This window comes from Pseudophryne corroboree, chromosome 6 (genome assembly GCF_028390025.1).
Source record: "Pseudophryne corroboree isolate aPseCor3 chromosome 6, aPseCor3.hap2, whole genome shotgun sequence".
NCBI classification, from domain to species: domain Eukaryota; kingdom Metazoa; phylum Chordata; class Amphibia; order Anura; family Myobatrachidae; genus Pseudophryne; species Pseudophryne corroboree.
In genome coordinates, this window is record NC_086449.1 from 81,054,928 (window position 1) to 81,077,064 (window position 22,137).

Genomic DNA, 22,137 nt, shown 5'->3' on the forward strand with positions numbered 1-22,137 from the left:
GACAATGCCTGGGAGAGGTAAGGGGCTCGGGAAAGGAGGCACCAAGCGCTGCAGGACTACATATCATCCAGGGCACCACACAGCCTGCCACCCGCCGCCTAGTCCATAGAGGGGTCCTGCAGGCTTTGAACGTTAATTAACTAATTTAAGGGTCTCCTACATTAATCCAGAAACGAGCTATAGGAACAGGCTGTATTTTCAAGGGAGGCATTTTTTTTTTTGTAGCAAACAATTATACCTTGTCCGGGTACCTCGCAGTCTGTACATCACCGGGAATGGCGTGCAGAACACGCGGTGCTGTTCCTTACACCAGACTGTACGACCAAGTGCACATAAAACAACCATTCAGCTACTACGGGCGGCTGGAGATAGAAGAACCCGACACTTTAGTGTATACGTTCCCGATCTATCTGCAGATTTAACAGATAACTGCATTTAGTCCCGCTCCCCTGCATATCCCACTTATGCAGTGACTGCATGGGGCAGAGTAGATGGGCCAAGTGGTCCATATCCTGCTATCAAGAGCTATGTTTCTAGGACTGATGTGTAAGGGACAAACTAGATATTTCTGCCACATGTAGCGACTTCTTCACTACAGTTTTTATTTAGTCCCCCAATAGATCACATCGTGCGCCTACAGCTCTGCCGAGACAGGGTGGGTGGCTCTGAAAAGAGCCTTTGGGGGATAACAAGGAAGAGAGGCTGCGGCTTTACAATCACTTCTTGGCCGCAGCTTTCTTAGCCTTAGCTGCCTTCTTGGCCGGGCTTTTTGTGGCTTTTGGCTTCGCTGCCTTCTTGGCCGGACTCTTGGCAGCTTTGGGCTTCGCCGCCTTCTTGGCGGGACTCTTGGCCGCCTTCTTAGGCTTCACGGCTATAGGCTTCTTTGGGCTTTTGGCAGCAGCCGCTGTAGCGGGTTTCTTCACCTTTTTCGGGGTCTTGGCTGCACTCGGAGCCTTCTTGGGCTTCTTCGGGGATTTGGCCACTTTCTTCGCTGCAGGTTTCTTGGGCTTCAGGGACTTCTGGGCGGCCTTCTTGCTTTCCACTTGTTTCTTATTGAGCTTGAAGGAGCCGGAAGCGCCGGTACCTTTCACCTGGGTGAGAGTTCCTTTGGTCACTAATCCTTTCACCCCCACTTTGATGCGGCTGTTGTTCCTCTCCACATCGTAGCCTCCGGCAGCCAGAGCCTTCTTCAGGGCGGCAAAAGAAACCCCGCTGCGCTCTTTAGAGGCGGCCACGGCTTTTACGATCAGCTCGGAGACGCTGGGTCCAGAAGACTTGCCGCTCTTCTTTGCTCCTCCAGCAGCTTTCTTCGGCTGCCTCTTCTTTTTGGCTGCGACCTCTGATGGAGGAACAGCGGCGGCGACGGGGGCAGTTTCCGCCATGTTTGCAGAACTTAACTTTAATCAATAATACTACAACGCCCGGTGTTGACTCACGTCTTTTATATACACTGCCGGCTGTGCTGTGATTGGCTGCCGAGAGTGAGGTGTTCTGTGCTCCCATTGGCGGAATGAGCAGCCGTGTAAACTCTTCCCTGTCTGAGTGTACGGGGGAATCTGCTCTCACCTTGTGTTTCCCTAGCGCAGAAAAACAGTCTTTTATAGGGCATGAGGTGAGCGGCGAGCTGGCTCTCTGCACCACACCAGTACTCCAAGGTCTCCCCTAACCCTTTACTGTCATTGCTAGCCCATGCGCTGTGAAGAGTGCCGGGAATAGCCCCTGTCAGCTCACCTAGACCAGGCATGATCTGGCTGGCGTGTAATACATCTTTTCTGCGAAGCGAAAAATGTCTCATCGGGCACTTTTCTCTCCTCCAGGCACTACACCGAACAAAGGTGGCTGGGGCATAATCAGTGCAGAGGATGCCGCATTTTGAAAGACATAAAGGTGATGTGTGGGATGCTGTACACCCGGATGGATAGCACAGGCAAGTTGCCCCACAAGGTATTGGCACTCCTGTCTGGGAACTCTAGTTACTTTGACTAAATAAATAAAAGAAAGATATCTGGCGTGCATAATCAGCTTCAGAATAATCCTGCCGGCCTGAGATTCTCCATGTCCTGAAAAATGCTGGTGGCGTTTTCTCCACATGTTCTTATAATGATCCATATAGACATTGATGCATATCTATGCATCTTAAGTGTGTCAGTAGGTGGGCTATGGGATCCCGTTCCCATTGATAGGAGACTGATATTTTTAAAAGAGGACATGGGAGCAATAGGGTGAGACCATAGGAATAAAGGGTACAATATCTGGAGACGGGAGAAATAAGGAGACGAGGAGTGGGAGATCAGAGGAGCAAAAGGAACAACAGAGGGAATCGGTATGAATAGTGATACAAATAAAAGGAGACAGTAATAATATGGAGAATAATAAGGGTACAGAGGGAAAAATGGAGAGGCAGAAATATGGGGATACATAAGGGGACCTCTAAGGGTAGTGGCAGGTGGAAGGAATGGATGAAAGGAAGAGAAACAGGGGGAAAATAAAGGTGAATGGGTAAAGATGGCAACAGGAAACAAACGGGGAGATGGGAGAGACAAGGGGAAAATCGGGGGAGACGTGATGGAACACGGGGGAGGAAAAGGAAGAACAAATAGGAGAAGATAGGAAGATGTTGAAGAATTATATGCTCACAATAGTTATGCGGAATAAAATTTAAATGACGTAGCTTGTTAAAAAATAACTAGCTGAGAGGAGAGGATCGACATTGAGGAATGGAAGGCAAATGGAGATGGAAGCGGGTTCTTGAAAAATACCGATGACTACTAACTGGAGGGCGTGTGCCAGCAGCAAGTACCATCCAGGTCTCACTCTCTTCCCCAACCCATGATTGCATGCTGGAGTTGTGATCTAGAGCATTGAGAGTCTCCAGAGCAGGTAGGGAGAACACGGAGCTAGACCTGGGCCACTACTAGGGATTTCTGGGGCCCCAAGGATGGTAGAAACAAAATAGAAATAAAAGCTGACCCATAAAAATATTTTTTTTTTCAATACTTTTAATGTTTATTTTTTTCAAGAACATGTAAAATGGATATAAAAATAAATAAATATATCTGCATAAAGAAAAAGACAGTAACTAAAATAGAACAATAAGTGGTTGATTTTACGTACAGGGACTATTGTATCTGAAATTAGTCTCCACTGAGCAGATGAAAATCCCCTTTGTACAATCCACATACAGTACACAGCAGCTTTATATTCTCTTCATGCAGTTTCCCGGATACATAAGCTTTAGCTTGTGGTCTAAGTTGATACTTTCACAGATTGTATCCAAATGTTTCAATGGAATAGTTACAATTGAATAATACTGTTTCCCATTAGTATCATATCGTTTCACACACGCAGAAGTTCTGTTCATACTCCATTCTAAAGCTACCGTACGGTAGCTATGACCTAATATGATTAATGTATTAACGTTTTAAAAATGAAATCATCATTATTATTTTATGCCATAGACAGTGTTTTTGACATATGTAGTTGTGACTTTTCTTATTTTTATTTTTATGTATATCTGCATTCATATTAATATCTCCCTGGAATTAGTGAGTATAGTTTGCAAGTACATACAATGGTATTTACTGTTTCCTATTAGTATAATAGTTTCCAGCACATTCCGAATTTCTGATTATACTCAGATCTAAAGCTTCTCAGAGGCAGTACGGATGGTGTAATGGTTAGCATTACTTCCTCACAGCACTGAGGTCATTAGTTTGATTCCCACCATGGCTCTACTGTAACTGTGTGGAGTTTGTATATTCTCCCTGTATTTGCATGGGTTTCCTACGGGTACTCCAGTTTTCTCCCACAATCCAAAAATATAATTAATTGAGTCCCAATAAAAATTGTTTAAGTGGTGCATGTGGTAGGGAATATATATTGTAAGCTCCACTGGGGCAGGGACTGATGTGAATGCATGTAGTGTAGTGATGTAGTGCAGTGGATAGGGGAATGTAGTGCAGTAATGAGGTGTTATGATAAAGTGCAATGTGTGGGGACAAACAGGGGGGAATGTAGTGAAACACGCCGCTGATGGGGTATGTGACGCAGAGGGCATTTGGATCACATAGGGGGATGTTGTCCAAAATATCCCTCTTTTTTCTAAATTTTTGATAATGTGATTATTTTAGTCTTAGGGTTTTTTTTTTTTATATTTTTATTTTATTATTATTAATATTACTATTGTTATTATTAATAATAACATTTTTTATAAACACATTTTGGGGAGGGGAATCACTGCTTTTTCCCTGGTGGCGAAAATCCTAGTTTCGGCCTTACCCTTAGTAATAGGCTTCATGCTGCCCAATACCGTTACATCAGTATGAGACATTAAACCGGTTTTTCCAGTACCAGGGCCTTTGCTTTGTATAGATTCCCCAAGAACAAGCCCCAAAACTCGGGGAAACTGTTCCTCTTTTCACCTGGGTGGCTCCATACCAGCTGGGAAAGTGCTCCAGGGAAGTTGCCTAGCAATGTCCGATAATTATGGCAATGCTGGCCATTTTGAAGGCCAAGTAGTCTAAACATTGAACCAGTTTCAGTTCCCTAGCAATGTCGGGTAACCATGGCAACAGTGGCCATTTTGATGGCAAATTTGATTTAAGCATGACAACCAGTTTCTGTTCCCTGGCAACAGTTCGGCAACCATAGCAACATATACGTTATGGTAAGAACTTACCATTGATAACAGTATTTTTCCTAAATCCACAGGTTTCACAGGATACATTGTTATATGGTTGAGCGACAGCGGTTCTTACACTAATCGGTCAAAGCTTTTTGGCCTCCCAGCATGCAGTGGACCCGTCCATATATCCTCGCCTCCTGGGTCAGGTAAATCAGTTGTTTTCCAAAGCTTAAGGCAGGAGCATCATGTAGAGCACTAATCAGGCGAGAAGACCACACATGCACAACCTCCCACCCTTCCGTACAAGAGGGAAGAGTTTAGTGAGTAAAAGGATCCTCAAATCAGGTGTGTCAATGTGGGATATCTGTGGACATAGGAGAAATACTGTTATCCATGGTAACTTATTACCATAACTTATATTTCTCCTGCAGGGTCCACAGGGTATCTACAGGATACATTGGGATGTCCCAAAGCAATTTAGTGGTGGCAACGCTCCTGATTAGACAGGAGAATGCTTGGCCCAAATTCAGCATCCTGAGAGGCAAAGGTATCCACAAGCAAAATGTCTAATGAATGTGTTAATGGAAGACCATGTGGCTATCTTACATATCTGTTCTGCTGAAGCACCATGCTGTGCTGTCCATGATGGACCTACTTTACGAGTAGAGTGAGCAGAGACATTATCCGGAAACAGGAGATCAGCCTTCGAATATGCTTCTGAAATCGTCATCCAAAGCCACCTCGCCAGTGTCTGCTTATCAGCAGGCCACCCTCTCCTATGAAATCCGTAGAGAACAAAGAGATAATCTGTCTTTCTGATAGCACTGGTACGATCTACGTAGATCCTTAAGGCATGGACAATTTCCAACGATGCATCTCCCGCAGATAGGTCTGGCCCCTGGAAAGCCGGGACTACAATTTCTTTGTAAAGGTGGAATTTAGACACCACCTTAGGAAGATACCCAGATTTAGTTCTGAGAACCGATCTATCTGGATAAAAAATGAGAAATGGAGGACAAAATAATAATGCGCCAAATGCTGAAACTCTTCGAGCTGAAGCCATAGCCAGAAGAAAGAGAACCTTAGCTGTCAACCATTTAAAATCTACTCTTTTAAGTGGTTCAAATGAGGCAACTTGAAGGGCCTTTAGAACTAAACTTAGATCCCAAGGCACTGTAGGAGGAACAGAGGGACGTTGAATGTGCAGCATTACCTGGAAAAAAGTGTGCCCATTCTGTAGGTTGGCAATTTTCTTTTGGAACCATACAGTTAGTGCTGACACCTGCACTCTCAAGGAAGCCACCCTTAAACCAGAAGGAATGCTAGGATTCTGGAAATTCTGAAAGACCTGGGGTCAAGTTTCCGTTCACTGCACCATTGAATATAGGCTTGCCATATTATGTGATAAATGCGAGCTGAGGAGGTTTTCCTTGCTCTAAGCATTGTTTGAATTACCTGTTGAGAGAATCCTTTTGACTTCAGGATGGAGGTCTCAAGAGCCACGCCATCAAAGACAGTCAATCCAGATGTCTGTGATGGCAAGGCCCCTGAATCAGTAGATCTGGATGTTGAGGTAGTAGGAATAGAGCATCCATCGACATCCTCTGCAGATCTGTGTACCAATGTTTTATGGGCCAAGCCGGAGCTATTAGTATAACGGCACTTTTCCTTTTTATTATTATTATTATTATTACTACCGCCACCAGTTTTTTATATAGTGTACACATATTATTATTATTATTATTACCAGTTATTTATATATTATACATATATTTTGCAGTGCTTTACAGAGCATATTTAGCCATATACATCAGTCCCTGCCCCAGTGGAGCTTGCAATCTATAAACCCTATCACATGTACACACAGACACACATTCACACTAGGGTTATTTTTTTTCTTTGTTGGAAGCCAATTAACCTACCAGTATATTTTTGGATTGTGAGAGGAAACCGGAGTACCCGAAGGAAACCCATGCAAGTACGGGGAGAATATACAAACTCCACACAGTTAGGGCTATGGTGGGAATCGAACCCATGACCTCAGTGCTGTGAGGCAGTAATGCTAACCATTACACCATCCATACTTTTACCTTTCTCACCACCCTGGTTAACAGGGTGATGGTAGGAAACACATAGGCCAGACGAAAGTCCCATCTCACTGACAGGGCATCCATCTTCCTTGGTCCACTGCACCTAGAAGCAATTTCTTCCTGACACTGCTCCTCAGCCCTGAAGGCTGGCATCTGTTGTCAGAATTTCCCAATCTGATATCCAAAAGGGTCTCCCTTTGTCCAGATGGGCTGTCTGTAGCCACCAGGCTAATGACCTCCTTCCTTCCAGAGGAAGAATCATAGTCTGCATTTTTATTGTCTGATGACCCCATTCCACTTGGTAAGGATCCGATGTTGCAGAGGTCTTGAATGGAACTGAGCATACTCTACCATGTTGAAAATTGACACCATTAGACACATCACACACATTGCTGCGAGAATTTATACTCTTCGACAGTGTAGAAGCTCCTGGATCCTTTACTGAAGTTTGGATATTTTTCTCAGAAGTAAAATTACTCTCTGACGGCTCAAATCCAATACAGCCCCAAATGAGTCATCCGTTATGACGGAACAAAAGATGATTTTGCCCAATCTATGAGCCAACCGTGCTTCTGCAGACACTCTATTGTATGTTGCAGATGACACAGAAGCAATACCTGAGACTGTGCCAGGATAAAAAGATCGTTGAGGTATGGAAATATTCTTATCCCCTGCTGGCGGAGATAAGCTACCATAATCACCACATTTTTGGTGAATACTCTGGGGGCTGTGGCCAGACCAAATGGCAGAGCCTGAATCTGAAAATGCTGTTGGAGGATAGCGAATTTGAGATAGCGCTGATGGGACAGAGCTATAGGAACATGCAGGTAAGGATCCTGTATATCCAGGGATACCATAAAATCCCATGGTTCCATAGCCAAAATGATGGAATGTAAGGTCTCCATATGAAACCGAGGTACCCAAATGTATTTGTTCAGCATTTTTAGATTGAGTGTGAGCTGGAACGACTAGTTCAGCTTCTGGACTAAAAACAGGTTGGAGTAGAAACCCTGTCCTTGTTGTGCAGGAGGAACAGGAATGATTACTCCTGACTGAAGCAATTTCTGAACTGCCTCTTGCAAAACCCTGGCCCTCGTTTCTACCAAAGAAAGGCTGGTACAATAAAAAAAACAAACCTTTGAGTAGGGTTTTTCCTGAAAGAAAACGCATAACTGGGATACACCGCTTCTTGCACCCAGGCATCTGTGGTAGACTGCTGCCAGATTTGTGCAAAATGAATAAGTCGGCCTCCCACCCTGGGTTCCCCCAGGTGGAGGCCCGCACCATCAGGCTGATGGCTTATCTTTTTTGTATTCTGAATCAGCTTTCCAGGTGCGTAGCTAAACTGCTCGGTGAGCGGCTAATTTTGAGGCTGATGTTTGAGAGGCAATAGTGCCCATATCTAAGGCTGCTTCTTCCAAGAATATTGCAGCCTGTTTGATATTTGTCACATGGGATTTTTGCTCTCTGGATGTCGTTGAAATTTCCCCTACCAATGCATCTTGCCAGACAGCCACTGCTTTAGCCATCCAGGCTGAGGCCATGGCTGGTCTAATGATTGCCCCAGACAGGGAAAAAAAAGTTGTTGTTTTTTAGCAAACCATCTACTCTCCTATCCGTGACATCATTTATTGATGTTGAAGGCAGAAGTAATGTAGATTTTTGCACTAAGCGAATCACATGCATATCTACTTTAGGGGCTACCTCTCTCTTTAAACAGTCCTCAGTCAGAAAAGGGTAATTGGAATTCCATTTCCTAGGAATTCTAAATTTCTTACTGGGCATAACCCAAGCCTCTTCCATAATTTCCGTCAGCTGTTCTGATCCAGGAAACTCAGTCTTACCTGTTTTGGGACGTTTAAATAAAGGTGCCTTGGATTTTAACACAGTATATGTTGATTCTTCTAAGGATAAAATGGATTTCATTGCAGTAATCAACTCAGATATGTCCACTGAGCTGAGACCTTCTTCCTCATCCTCATATTCAGAACCAGAGTGTAATGAGTCTTCGTCCTCAGATGAGTCCTCATCTGAAACATGTGTAGACTCTGAAGATGTTGTTTTGTGTCTAAATGATTTACTTACCACTGGCTTTTCAGCCTGTTTCTGTTGAGAGGCTACTGCTTCCCCTGTGCTGCACATATAATAGTGCAACCTATCACCGGTACAGAAGTTGGAATTATCCACTCAGCTATACTGGATAATGTCCTGTGCAAACATAGCCCATGGTGGATCAACTTACACCTGCATCTGCCTTGAATATTTCAAGAGACCTTGGTGAAAGCTAATACAGTTTGCACACAACCCATCTTGAACCAGATCCTGAGATGTTAACCCAGCTTTACATGACAAACATGATATGAGTGTTGGTGCTGATGTTAGTGTGTTTTCCTCACCTTTTCTGCTCTAAGACATGATAAATAATCAGACAATTTAACAGTGTAATACACAATTTGTGACTGTAATCACTTTAAAATGTGTTAAAGTGACATACAATCCGACCCTACCCTGTTTAGCACCAGCATTGAGGATCGGAGTAAACAGAGAAAACTGACAGAATTTATAGCAAAGTCAGCAATCACACTAACAGTCAGTCACAGATTATACATTAGTATAATAAGCAATATGACCACATATTCAACTACAGGTACAGTTCACGTATGTAGGAGAAACATATTACTGCATTACTTTATAAAAATGCTTTAACTGTATTCAGACGCATAGCAAAAGAAACCACAGTAATATTATCAAACTCATATGCATTATGCCCTTATCCAACTATTTGTACTCAAAGGTAGATAGAGACTTAGGGCCTAATTCAGACATGGTTGCATGCAGGCTATTTTTTGCACTGCTACGACCAGGTAATCGCCACCCACAGGGGAGGTGGGATTGCTGTGTATGGCTGCAAACGCTTGTGCAGAGAGCTGCACAAACAAAAAGTTTGTGCAGTCTCTGCACAGCTCAGGACTTGCTCACCCGCTGCAATGATCCTTGCTGGAGCTGATGTCAGGATCCCTCCATGGAAACGGCCGGACACGCATGCGTTTTCCTCAACACTCCCAGAAAACGGTGAGTTGACACCCCCGGACGGCCTCTTCCTGTCAATCTTCTTGTGTTTGCTGCTGCGAATGCTTTCTTCATTATTTTTGTCGCTGCCCAGTGATGGCCATCGCCGGCCAGCAACGCGCCTGCGCATTGCGGCCCCCACGCATGCGCTGTTCAGACCCGATCGCACGGCTGCAAATAACTACAGCATGCGATCAGGTCTGAATGACCCACTTAGTGTTTTATAGCCCCCACTCAGGAGAGCGGGATACAGGGAGACTTACCCCGCTTCCAGAATCGATAAATACGAGTGGATCCATATGCTATAAGTGTCCACCGCCGCTCCGTGAAAATATAGTGAACACAGATTGCCAAGTGAACACTGATGCACCAGTCACACAGCCGCTTCAGTTTATGGCAGGAGACTCGGAGGAAACTGGTCGTGAATCGGGGGGAGGGGCGACCAGGGGTGCATCCGTCTCCCCACTGCTGATCTCAAAATTAGGGATCGCAGCCTCATGCTACTCCTGGAGCCTTTGATCCCTAAGGCCTAGCACTTGTGCACTCTCGGTGGCAGCCGCGTCAGCGACTGTTTGGTAGTTTCCCCCAAAAGAGTGCGGCTGTGTCCATGTTCCCCCTCTAAGCGGAACCTATGCCTTACCTTCCTCCCGTGCTCCGGCCACAGCCTGGTAACGTCTGCTGGACTTGCTAGTTTTATCCGACACAGACGCCCGCCGAAACAGCACTGTACTCGTGGGTAAGCGTTGTCGCGACTCGGCGGGGAGTAGCTGGAGTGACTCTTTCTAAGGTACGTATAAGACGCTGTTTAGAAAGATCACTCAGAAAAAAAATAGTAAGACTATAAAAATAAAGTAAAAAAGCTTATGGCTGCCAAAAACCAGCAGCCCTTAGACCATGGTCCGGCTCCTGCCTCACCAAACTAAAAACTGATTTGCCTGAGCCAGGTGGCAGGTATATATAGACGGGCCCACTGCGTACTGGGAGCCCAGAAAGCTTTGACCGATCGGTGCAAGATCCGCTGTCGCTCATCCATATCCCAATGTATCCTGTGGATACCCTGTGGACCCTGCAGGAGAAAGTGGCCATTTTTCAGGCCAAGTAGATTAAGCATGACAACCATTTTCGGTTGCCTAGCAATTTCTAGTAACCATGGCAACGGCGGCCATTTTGCTGGCAAAGTTTAAGGAGCAAGACAACCAGTTTCTGTTCCTAAACAGTTTTGCTTGTTTCATTTCTACTCATATTGTACAGTGTAATCCAGGCATGTCCCAACTGCGGCCCTCCAGCTGTTGAGAAACTACACTTTCCAGCATGCCCTGACACAGCTTTAGCATTCTCTGACAGCAAGACTGTGTCGGGGCATGCTGGGATATGTAGTTTCACAACAGCTGGAGGGCCTCAGTTTGGACATGCCTGGTGTAATCCTTTTGACTCTTTATTTTACACCAGTGATGTAAAAGTGTGTGGAAATATAGAAATGGTCGTGTGAACATTTCCAAAATATTTCACAAGGTTTCTCAACAGTTTACTAAAATGTAATTACCCACCGCTCTAAGAAATAAATGCCGTCTGTCCTCCAGTGATGGTAGCAAATGCAAGGGGTCCAATAGGTAAGCCAGTAGCCCCTAAGCATCCCACCTGGCACCATGTAGGAGGTAATCACCAATCACCATCTGCCTTAGTATGGATTATTCATTTATAATATTCTCTTCCCTTAGTACTAACTAAATCTCAGTAATAGGTATAGAATTGCATGAGGAGTAATGGACAGTAGCACACCCAACCCCTACACAGATAGAATAAAAGGAGGAGCACTCACTGTAGGTATTCTGTAGTGCACCATAGCATAGTGAGTCATTATTATGACATTACATTTTTATTCTTAATTCCCATACATTCAGGTCACTGAATGTGCATTGTGCTCATAGCAATATAATCCCCTATAAGAGTTTTAAACTCGATTGAACATAATAAAATACACCTTTTGCCAATTCTTAAACAAACAACCCCTTATTTTTTGTTTGTTTGTTTGTTTTTATAAATGGGAAATGAAACTTAACTCATTAAATATGCATTTATAATAATTCAGCTATACAAAAAGAAAAAGTGATTCACTTGTATCTGATTGTTATTTCCACCAATAGCCCATTCATTGCAAACCCTTACACTATCTAGACAAATGTCCTCCTGTGTTCTCCATGTATTGTACTTTGTCTTTCTCAGATTAATGAGATTTGGCTTGTGGTTTTATTTGATACTTTGGTATTGATAGTATCTACTGATGTATTCATAGAATAGTAACAATAGTGTAACACTACTTACGGTTTCACATTAGTATCACATCGTCCCCAATGCAGGCAGAAGATCTGATTATTCTCCGTTCTAAAGCTTCTCATAATATGATAATTGAGATCTACCAGATAAATGTATTCTTAATGCTGTAATATGCAAATGACTATCGTATCGTGAATGTTACTTGGTAAGCAGACATATTAATCGCTGATGTTTTTACTGCAGACATATACTGTGATCTCCCGGACAGTAGAGAGCACAGCTGGTGAGGCACATCTGTCCCCATACGTACTATTCCCGCCGACGGTAGCTATTCACAGTACTGTATGTAATAAGGTTTCTATTTCAAGACTCTTTAGACTTGAGGCTTGTATCACTGCTATGTGTGTGTGTGTTTTGATTGTCTCCCCTGGCTAGAATGCCAGCATAGACTTCCCGGAATACAGCAATCCTTCTAGCTGAAACGTAATAAAACCTCTAATGGAGACTGATTTTGTTGCCGCACCCGGGAGAAACCCTAAAGTCTTGGAGGGCTTTTTGAAAAGTACTATGCATATGCCTAAGCCAATCAGGATGAAAGGCGCCTTTAACTCATCCAATGACAGCGCAGCACAGTGCATAAATAGAGATGTTAGCGGCTGCTCTCTATATGTATTCGTTTTTTTGCCTTTAGACGTGTATCGTGAGGAGAGATGGCCAGGACCAAGCAGACCGCCCGCAAATCTACCGGAGGTAAAGCTCCCCGCAAGCAGCTGGCAACCAAGGCTGCTCGGAAAAGCGCCCCAGCTACCGGCGGCGTGAAGAAGCCTCACCGCTACCGTCCCGGGACTGTTGCTCTCAGAGAGATCCGCCGCTACCAGAAATCCACCGAGCTGCTGATCCGCAAGCTGCCCTTCCAGCGATTGGTGCGTGAGATCGCCCAAGACTTCAAGACCGACCTGCGCTTCCAGAGCTCTGCCGTTATGGCCCTACAAGAGGCCAGTGAGGCTTATCTGGTGGGGCTGTTCGAGGACACCAACCTGTGCGCCATCCACGCCAAGAGGGTAACCATCATGCCCAAAGACATCCAGCTAGCCCGCAGAATCCGAGGGGAGAGGGCATAGACACTCGGCACTCCTATACACGCAGCAACACAAAGGCTCTTTTCAGAGCCACCAAATCCTTCTAAACCAGCTGAAGCATAAGTTACACAATGGTGTTTAATTGGACGGATACCACCTCCTTTAGCTCTGCCCAGGCTCCTCGTAGTTAGTAGCCACAAAGCTCACGGCCTATATCCCTTAATTACCCGCAACTTCCTTCCAGCTTGCCGCTGCCCTGGAACAGTGGCGGGAGCCTCCTCAATTCAGCGTGCAGTCAGGGCACAGGGGGCTACTAGTCTTCACCATGAAAGGTTAGAGTTGATCAAGTGTAAGGGAACGTTTTAATAAGGCTCCATGAGCACTTTTCTATGGAAGTAAATGCCTGTAAGGCGGCTCTTTATAGAGTCCTCTACCGAGGAACTTGCCCTACACATCTAGTACCTCCCTTAATGAATCTGGGGGTCAAGCATTTAGCCGTGCAGCTCCGATTCTATGGAACTCACATCCCCGCATAGCTCGAGAGGCCCCCGCTCTAGAATCTTTCATACACACTCATCACTCTCTAAATGTCCATTTAGTATCTCCTGCATAGCTTCCCTGCGCTCCACGGTTTCTGTGCTGTATTGTATTAATTTAATTTGTTTAGCGCTATAAGTCCTATTGCAGAAAGAACATTATGGAAATAACATTGTTATGTCTGCGCTCTACTGCTTGTTACACGCAAGGGTCTGATTTACTTCCCGTCAGAAGCACAACGCCAAGTACGATACTCGCACCTTTCCCGCTAAACAGCGGGCTACTTACTCCCACATGTACAGCATATCATGAATCAGCTCTTTGGGGTCAGGGTGGGTGGCTCTGAAAAGAGCCTTTGTGTTGCGGGGACAAGTATCTAGCAGTGAAATCACTTGCTCTTAGCTGGTTTGTGGCTCTCGGTCTTCTTGGGCAGCAGCACGGCCTGGATGTTGGGCAGAACGCCTCCCTGGGCGATGGTCACCCCACCGAGCAGTTTATTGAGCTCTTCGTCGTTGCGCACAGCCAGCTGCAGGTGGCGGGGGATGATGCGGGTCTTCTTGTTGTCGCGGGCGGCGTTTCCGGCAAGCTCAAGAATCTCAGCCGTCAGGTACTCCAGTACTGCGGCCAGATACACCGGGGCACCGGCTCCCACACGCTCCGCATAGTTTCCCTTCCTCAGCAGACGGTGAACTCGACCGACTGGGAACTGGAGACCGGCCCGGGATGAGCGAGTCTTTGCCTTAGCACGGGTCTTGCCGCCTTGTTTCCCTCTTCCAGACATGCTTGCGAGGTTCAATGAGATAAAAGAGTCTCTCTTTCAACAGAAACACTGAGAGAAATGTCTCTAAAACACCGCCCTCCTCTTACATATATACTCAGAAGCGACATGCTGCTTGCTCTGTGATTGGTCTGCTTACAAGCTAAACAATGCAGCTCAACTTCATCCACAGACCAATCCGCAAAAAGAAGAGTGGGGTTACGATGCCTACCAGTGTCACATGACACTTCTACCCAATAGTGTAGCTTGCATTGGTGATGCCTCGTTTGCATAAGCTGCCTATAAATAAAACAGATGTGTGAGATGACCGCACAGATTTTCTACATTGTGTCGAAGAGATCCTAAAGAATGCCTGATCCAGCAAAGTCTGCTCCGGCGCCTAAGAAAGGCTCTAAGAAAGCGGTGACCAAGACCCAGAAGAAGGATGGGAAGAAGCGTAGGAAGAGCAGGAAGGAGAGTTACGCCATTTACGTCTACAAGGTGCTGAAGCAGGTGCACCCTGACACCGGCATCTCCTCCAAGGCTATGGGCATCATGAACTCCTTTGTCAATGACATCTTTGAGCGCATTGCTGGGGAAGCTTCTCGCCTGGCTCATTACAACAAGCGCTCGACCATCACCTCCCGGGAGATCCAGACCGCCGTACGCTTGCTGCTGCCGGGAGAGCTGGCCAAGCACGCCGTGTCCGAGGGCACCAAGGCTGTTACCAAGTACACCAGCGCCAAGTAATCACCCCCTTCTCTGACCCACATCAACACAAAGGCTCTTCTAAGAGCCACCCACCTCCTCTCTAATCGGGCTGAAACTATGATGGGTATTATATGTGCTACTTGCAAATCTGCCTTATTGTATCTCCGCTTCCATGAACTGTATATTCACTTCCAAACTAAAGCGGGGTCATATAGTCATCATATTACAGATGTCAGCATTAGTGCTTACATAAAGCAATCCATAGAGCAGTGACTGCCCGTGTAGCTGCTGCAGAACTAGAGAATTATTGTATCTTATTCCAATGTTACAAAGTATCAGTAGATTGTAGCAATTGGTCCCGTTGTTCGTATCACTTTGAATCTCCTATAAACACAGTTGCTAAAAGGTTGTTTGTCTTTCAAGATGCCCTGTGTAGAATGCTATTGTTACTGTATCACTGCACGTGTAACACCGGGATCCAATCTCCGGTATCACTGCAGGTATATTGCACCGAATCCATTATAAGACATCAGGTTCCGTTTAGCTGCATTTAATGAAAGGAGATCTTTATGATCGCACAATACAATGCTGGCTTAGGTACACGTGCCAGCTGTGCTCCCTATAGTAACAGAGATACAGGGGGTGGCTGAGCAGCAGTGTTCCGGAGCGGGACTGGCTGAGTGCAGTATCAGCGGCGCTCATTATTACAGGGAGAAGAGAGACCGAAGCGCAGAGCTGACACTCAGACCGAGCCCGGGACAGACGTTACACTGACCAGCCAGAAGCGGCATGTCATTGGAGTGATTTTGTTTTGTCCCGCCGAAATCTGTTCGACTCATTGGTCCATTTTGAATTTTCATCCTCCAATCCCAATGAGGTTGTGCAAGTCACTTATTATATACCTATTATTTATCTGGACAATATATAATAATGGATATTAAAACGGTTAAATTCTAAATGTTTTTTTTTTTTTTTTTTACTTCAATAAAAATAAGTCTATGAACAACAGTGTGCTAAATAAAGTAATCTATTATATAAAATAAATTATAGTGCAGTGCTAATATATATATATATATATATATATATATATATATATATTATACTTTATGCTGTCCTATATTTATGACATTTCATTTTTTCTGATTTGCTATTTCTCAGTCGTCATCTATATCATCTGTTATGAGCCTTATATCAAATGTTGGGACGTTGATAAGAATGGGACTCAGTATGGATAATATTACATTGTATCTTAGGTTGAATATTATGTTGTACCAAGTACAGGAATTGTATGGGAAAAAAGATCTTAGATAAGTGTAACTTTATATTGCGTATACATCTTATGCCCCTAATCTGATGGTAAGGCAGTGACTTTTTAACATCTAATTATAGCCATGACTCCGCCTCTCAAAGTGCTCAGTCACCCATCAGGTCCGCTTATCTCTTTCTAAAGAGCAACCGAAAATGGGTTGCCTCATATTTCTTTGTCGTTAGCTATTGAATAATGTCTGGAAGAGGTAAAGGAGGTAAGGGGCTCGGAAAAGGAGGCGCTAAGCGCCATAGGAAGGTGCTGCGGGACAACATCCAGGGCATCACCAAGCCTGCCATCCGCCGCCTTGCCCGGAGAGGAGGCGTGAAGCGTATCTCCGGCCTCATCTACGAGGAGACCCGCGGGGTGCTGAAGGTGTTTCTGGAGAACGTGATCCGGGACGCCGTCACCTACACCGAGCACGCCAAGAGGAAGACGGTCACCGCTATGGATGTGGTCTATGCTCTCAAGCGCCAGGGCCGCACTCTGTATGGCTTCGGAGGCTAAACACCGAGGCGCATCTAATACCATCACCCGCACACAAAGGCCCTTTTCAGGGCCGCCCATCTCTTCTACGAAAGATCTGTAACCCAACGTCTCTGTGTAGTGCTGTACTCTGACTATAAGCCGGGTCCTAGTACTTAATCGTTCCCTCACATTAGGCACACCGCTAGTGGTTGCTGTCTTTATTTGGAGTGATGATGAAAGGACCGGGCCAGTATTTTAGTGAGCTTATGCCCAAGCTGGCCACTACTAATGTGTAATGTTTATGAATTCTTGCAGTGGGTGAGACGTGAGTAGATTTGTCCTAGAGGTACCGCCATGATCCTTTGTTTCGAAGATGGCACAACACACTGTCGGTGGCTGACTAGTTCTAAGCTGTTGGACACAAGTTTTTTTTATGAAGGACAAACTAAGTATTCACTAGGAAATCCATGTTCTCTTACAGCTTAGCTTATCGGCGGAGTTTTTGAAAAATGTATCCGCTCTTCTTTAAACCAATCGGTGGAGGGGGACATGCTTACTTCTACCAATCAGCGCAGCTCAGCTTATATGCAAATTTGATGAAAGCAGCCAGGTTACATAATTCATTTTTTGGGGGGACAATGCCTGGGAGAGGTAAGGGGCTCGGGAAAGGAGGCACCAAGCGCTGCAGGACTACATATCATCCAGGGCACCACACAGCCTGCCACCCGCCGCCTAGTCCATAGAGGGGTCCTGCAGGCTTTGAACGTTAATTAACTAATTTAAGGGTCTCCTACATTAATCCAGAAACGAGCTATAGGAACAGGCTGTATTTTCAAGGGAGGCATTTTTTTTTTGTAGCAAACAATTATACCTTGTCCGGGTACCTCGCAGTCTGTACATCACCGGGAATGGCGTGCAGAACACGCGGTGCTGTTCCTTACACCAGACTGTACGACCAAGTACACATAAAACAACCATTCAGCTACTACGGGCGGCTGGAGATAGAAGAACCCGACACTTTAGTGTATACGTTCCCGATCTATCTGCAGATTTAACAGATAACTGCATTTAGTCCCGCTCCCCTGCATATCCCACTTATGCAGTGACTGCATGGGGCAGAGTAGATGGGCCAAGTGGTCCATATCCTGCTATCAAGAGCTATGTTTCTAGGACTGATGTGTAAGGGACAAACTAGATATTTCTGCCACATGTAGCGACTTCTTCACTACAGTTTTTATTTAGTCCCCCAATAGATCACATCGTGCGCCTACAGCTCTGCCGAGACAGGGTGGGTGGCTCTGAAAAGAGCCTTTGGGGGATAACAAGGAAGAGAGGCTGCGGCTTTACAATCACTTCTTGGCCGCAGCTTTCTTAGCCTTAGCTGCCTTCTTGGCCGGGCTTTTTGTGGCTTTTGGCTTCGCTGCCTTCTTGGCCGGACTCTTGGCAGTTTTGGGCTTCGCCGCCTTCTTGGCGGGACTCTTGGCCGCCTTCTTAGGCTTCACGGCTATAGGCTTCTTTGGGCTTTTGGCAGCAGCCGCTGTAGCGGGTTTCTTCACCTTTTTCGGGGTCTTGGCTGCACTCGGAGCCTTCTTGGGCTTCTTCGGGGATTTGGCCACTTTCTTCGCTGCAGGTTTCTTGGGCTTCAGGGACTTCTGGGCGGCCTTCTTGCTTTCCACTTGTTTCTTATTGAGCTTGAAGGAGCCGGAAGCGCCGGTACCTTTCACCTGGGTGAGAGTTCCTTTGGTCACTAATCCTTTCACCCCCACTTTGATGCGGCTGTTGTTCCTCTCCACATCGTAGCCTCCGGCAGCCAGAGCCTTCTTCAGGGCGGCAAGAGAAACCCCGCTGCGCTCTTTAGAGGCGGCCACGGCTTTTACGATCAGCTCGGAGACGCTGGGTCCAGAAGACTTGCCGCTCTTCTTTGCTCCTCCAGCAGCTTTCTTCGGCTGCCTCTTCTTTTTGGCTGCGACCTCTGATGGAGGAACAGCGGCGGCGACGGGGGCAGTTTCCGCCATGTTTGCAGAACTTAACTTTAATCAATAATACTACAACGCCCGGTGTTGACTCACGTCTTTTATATACACTGCCGGCTGTGCTGTGATTGGCTGCCGAGAGTGAGGTGTTCTGTGCTCCCATTGGCGGAATGAGCAGCCGTGTAAACTCTTCCCTGTCTGAGTGTACGGGGGAATCTGCTCTCACCTTGTGTTTCCCTAGCGCAGAAAAACAGTCTTTTATAGGGCATGAGGTGAGCGGCGAGCTGGCTCTCTGCACCACACCAGTACTCCAAGGTCTCCCCTAACCCTTTACTGTCATTGCTAGCCTATGCGCTGTGAAGAGTGCCGGGAATAGCCCCTGTCAGCTCACCTAGACCAGGCATGATCTGGCTGGCGTGTAATACATCTTTTCTGCGAAGCGAAAAATGTCTCATCGGGCACTTTTCTCTCCTCCAGGCACTACACCGAACAAAGGTGGCTGGGGCATAATCAGTGCAGAGGATGCCGCATTTTGAAAGACATAAAGGTGATGTGTGGGATGCTGTACACCCGGATGGATAGCACAGGCAGGTTGCCCCACAAGGTATTGGCACTCCTGTCTGGGAACTCTAGTTACTTTGACTAAATAAATAAAAGAAAGATATCTGGCGTGCATAATCAGCTTCAGAATAATCCTGCCGGCCTGAGATTCTCCATGTCCTGAAAAATGCTGGTGGCGTTTTCTCCACATGTTCTTATAATGATCCATATAGACATTGATGCATATCTATGCATCTTAAGTGTGTCAGTAGGTGGGCTATGGGGTCCCGTTCCCATTGATAGGAGACTGATATTTTTAAAAGAGGACATGGGAACATTAGGGTGAGACCATAGGAATAAAGGGTACAATATCTGGAGACGGGAGAAATAAGGAGACGAGGAGTGGGAGATCAGAGGAGCAAAAGGAACAACAGAGGGAATCGGTATGAATAGTGATACAAATAAAAGGAGACAGTAATAATATGGAGAATAATAAGGGTACAGAGGGAAAAATGGAGAGGCAGAAATATGGGGATACATAAGGGGACCTCTAAGGGTAGTGGCAGGTGGAAGGAATGGATGAAAGGAAGAGAAACAGGGGGAAAATAAAGGTGAATGGGTAAAGATGGCAACAGGAAACAAACGGGGAGATGGGAGAGACAAGGGGAAAATCGGGGGAGACGTGATGGAACACGGGGGAGGAAAAGGAAGAACAAATAGGAGAAGATAGGAAGATGTTGAAGAATTATATGCTCACAATAGTTATGCGGAATAAAATTTAAATGACGTAGCTTGTTAAAAAATAACTAGCTGAGAGGAGAGGATCGACATTGAGGAATGGAAGGCAAATGGAGATGGAAGCGGGTTCTTGAAAAATACCGATGACTACTAACTGGAGGGCGTGTGCCAGCAGCAAGTACCATCCAGGTCTCACTCTCTTCCCCAACCCATGATTGCATGCTGGAGTTGTGATCTAGAGCATTGAGAGTCTCCAGAGCAGGTAGGGAGAACACGGAGCTAGACCTGGGCCACTACTAGGGATTTCTGGGGCCCCAAGGATGGTAGAAACAAAATAGAAATAAAAGCTGACCCATAAAAATATTTTTTTTTCAATACTTTTAATGTTTATTTTTTTCAAGAACATGTAAAATGGATATAAAAATAAATAAATATATCTGCATAAAGAAAAAGACAGTAACTAAAATAGAACAATAAGTGGTTGATTTTACGTACAGGGACTATTGTATCTGAAATTAGTCTCCACTGAGCAGATGAAAATCCCCTTTGTACAATCCACATACAGTACACAGCAGCTTTATATTCTCTTCATGCAGTTTCCCGGATACATAAGCTTTAGCTTGTGGTCTAAGTTGATACTTTCACAGATTGTATCCAAATGTTTCAATGGAATAGTTACAATTGAATAATACTGTTTCCCATTAGTATCATATCGTTTCACACACGCAGAAGTTCTGTTCATACTCCATTCTAAAGCTACCGTACTCACCATACGGTAGCGATGACCTAATATGATTAATGTATTAACGTTTTAAAAATGAAATCATCATTATTATTTTATGCCATAGACAGTGTTTTTGACATATGTAGTTGTGACTTTTCTTATTTTTATTTTTATGTATATCTGCATTCATATTAATATCTCCCTGGAATTAGTGAGTATAGTTTGCAAGTACATACAATGGTATTTACTGTTTCCTATTAGTATAATAGTTTCCAGCACATTCCGAATTTCTGATTATACTCAGATCTAAAGCTTCTCAGAGGCAGTACGGATGGTGTAATGGTTAGCATTACTTCCTCACAGCACTGAGGTCATTAGTTTGATTCCCACCATGGCTCTACTGTAACTGTGTGGAGTTTGTATATTCTCCCTGTATTTGCATGGGTTTCCTACGGGTACTCCAGTTTTCTCCCACAATCCAAAAATATAATTAATTGAGTCCCAATAAAAATTGTTTAAGTGGTGCATGTGGTAGGGAATATATATTGTAAGCTCCACTGGGGCAGGGACTGATGTGAATGCATGTAGTGTAGTGATGTAGTGCAGTGGATAGGGGAATGTAGTGCAGTAATGAGGTGTTATGATAAAGTGCAATGTGTGGGGACACACAGGGGGGAATGTAGTGAAACACGCCGCTGATGGGGTATGTGACGCAGAGGGCATTTGGATCACATAGGGGGATGTTGTCCAAAATATCCCTCTTTTGTCTAAATTTTTGATAATGTGATTATTTTAGTCTTAGGGGTTTTTTTTGTTTATATATTTTTATTTTATTATTATTAATATTACTATTGTTATTATTAATAATAACATTTTTTATAAACAAATTTTGGGGAGGGGAATCACTGCTTTTTCCCTGGTGGCGAAAATCCTAGTTTCGGCCTTACCCTTAGTAATAGGCTTCATGCTGCCCAATACCGTTACATCAGTATGAGACATTAAACCGGTTTTTCCAGTACCAGGGCCTTTGCTTTGTATAGATTCCTCAAGAACAAGCCCCAAAACTCGGGGAAACTGTTCCTCTTTTCACCTGGGTGGCTCAATACCAGCTGGGAAAGTGCTCCAGGGAAGTTGCCTAGCAATGTCCGATAATTATGGCAATGCTGGCCATTTTGAAGGCCAAGTAGTCTAAACATTGAACCAGTTTCAGTTCCCTAGCAATGTCGGGTAACCATGGCAACAGTGGC

At 45.0% G+C, this 22,137-nt stretch overlaps 6 protein-coding genes across 6 annotated transcripts; 3 read left to right on the forward strand and 3 right to left on the reverse strand.

Moving 5' to 3' along the window:
* Nucleotides 1-565: 565 nt before the first annotated feature.
* LOC134936278 (histone H1B-like) lies at nt 566-1,528 on the reverse strand. The gene has a single exon (XM_063931294.1). It carries the CDS (start codon nt 1,380-1,382, stop codon nt 717-719), a length of 666 nt encoding a protein of 221 aa, XP_063787364.1. The 5' UTR covers nt 1,383-1,528; the 3' UTR covers nt 566-716.
* An 11,218-nt stretch (nt 1,529-12,746) lies between these two features.
* LOC134936335 (histone H3) lies at nt 12,747-13,234 on the forward strand. The gene has a single exon (XM_063931343.1). It carries the CDS (start codon nt 12,768-12,770, stop codon nt 13,176-13,178), a length of 411 nt encoding a protein of 136 aa, XP_063787413.1. The 5' UTR covers nt 12,747-12,767; the 3' UTR covers nt 13,179-13,234.
* Nucleotides 13,235-14,061: 827 nt separating this feature from the next.
* On the reverse strand, nt 14,062-14,454 carry LOC134934304 (histone H2A type 1-like). The gene has a single exon (XM_063929767.1). It carries the CDS (start codon nt 14,452-14,454, stop codon nt 14,062-14,064), a length of 393 nt encoding a protein of 130 aa, XP_063785837.1.
* A 289-nt stretch (nt 14,455-14,743) lies between these two features.
* On the forward strand, nt 14,744-15,231 carry LOC134936336 (histone H2B 1.1-like). The gene has a single exon (XM_063931344.1). The coding sequence runs from the start codon at nt 14,800-14,802 to the stop codon at nt 15,178-15,180; it is 381 nt and encodes a 126-aa protein (XP_063787414.1). The 5' UTR covers nt 14,744-14,799; the 3' UTR covers nt 15,181-15,231.
* A 1,390-nt stretch (nt 15,232-16,621) lies between these two features.
* LOC134936337 (histone H4) lies at nt 16,622-17,014 on the forward strand. The gene has a single exon (XM_063931345.1). It carries the CDS (start codon nt 16,643-16,645, stop codon nt 16,952-16,954), a length of 312 nt encoding a protein of 103 aa, XP_063787415.1. The 5' UTR covers nt 16,622-16,642; the 3' UTR covers nt 16,955-17,014.
* A 1,099-nt stretch (nt 17,015-18,113) lies between these two features.
* Nucleotides 18,114-19,077, reverse strand: LOC134936332 (histone H1B-like). The gene has a single exon (XM_063931341.1). It carries the CDS (start codon nt 18,928-18,930, stop codon nt 18,265-18,267), a length of 666 nt encoding a protein of 221 aa, XP_063787411.1. The 5' UTR covers nt 18,931-19,077; the 3' UTR covers nt 18,114-18,264.
* Nucleotides 19,078-22,137: the final 3,060 nt, after the last annotated feature.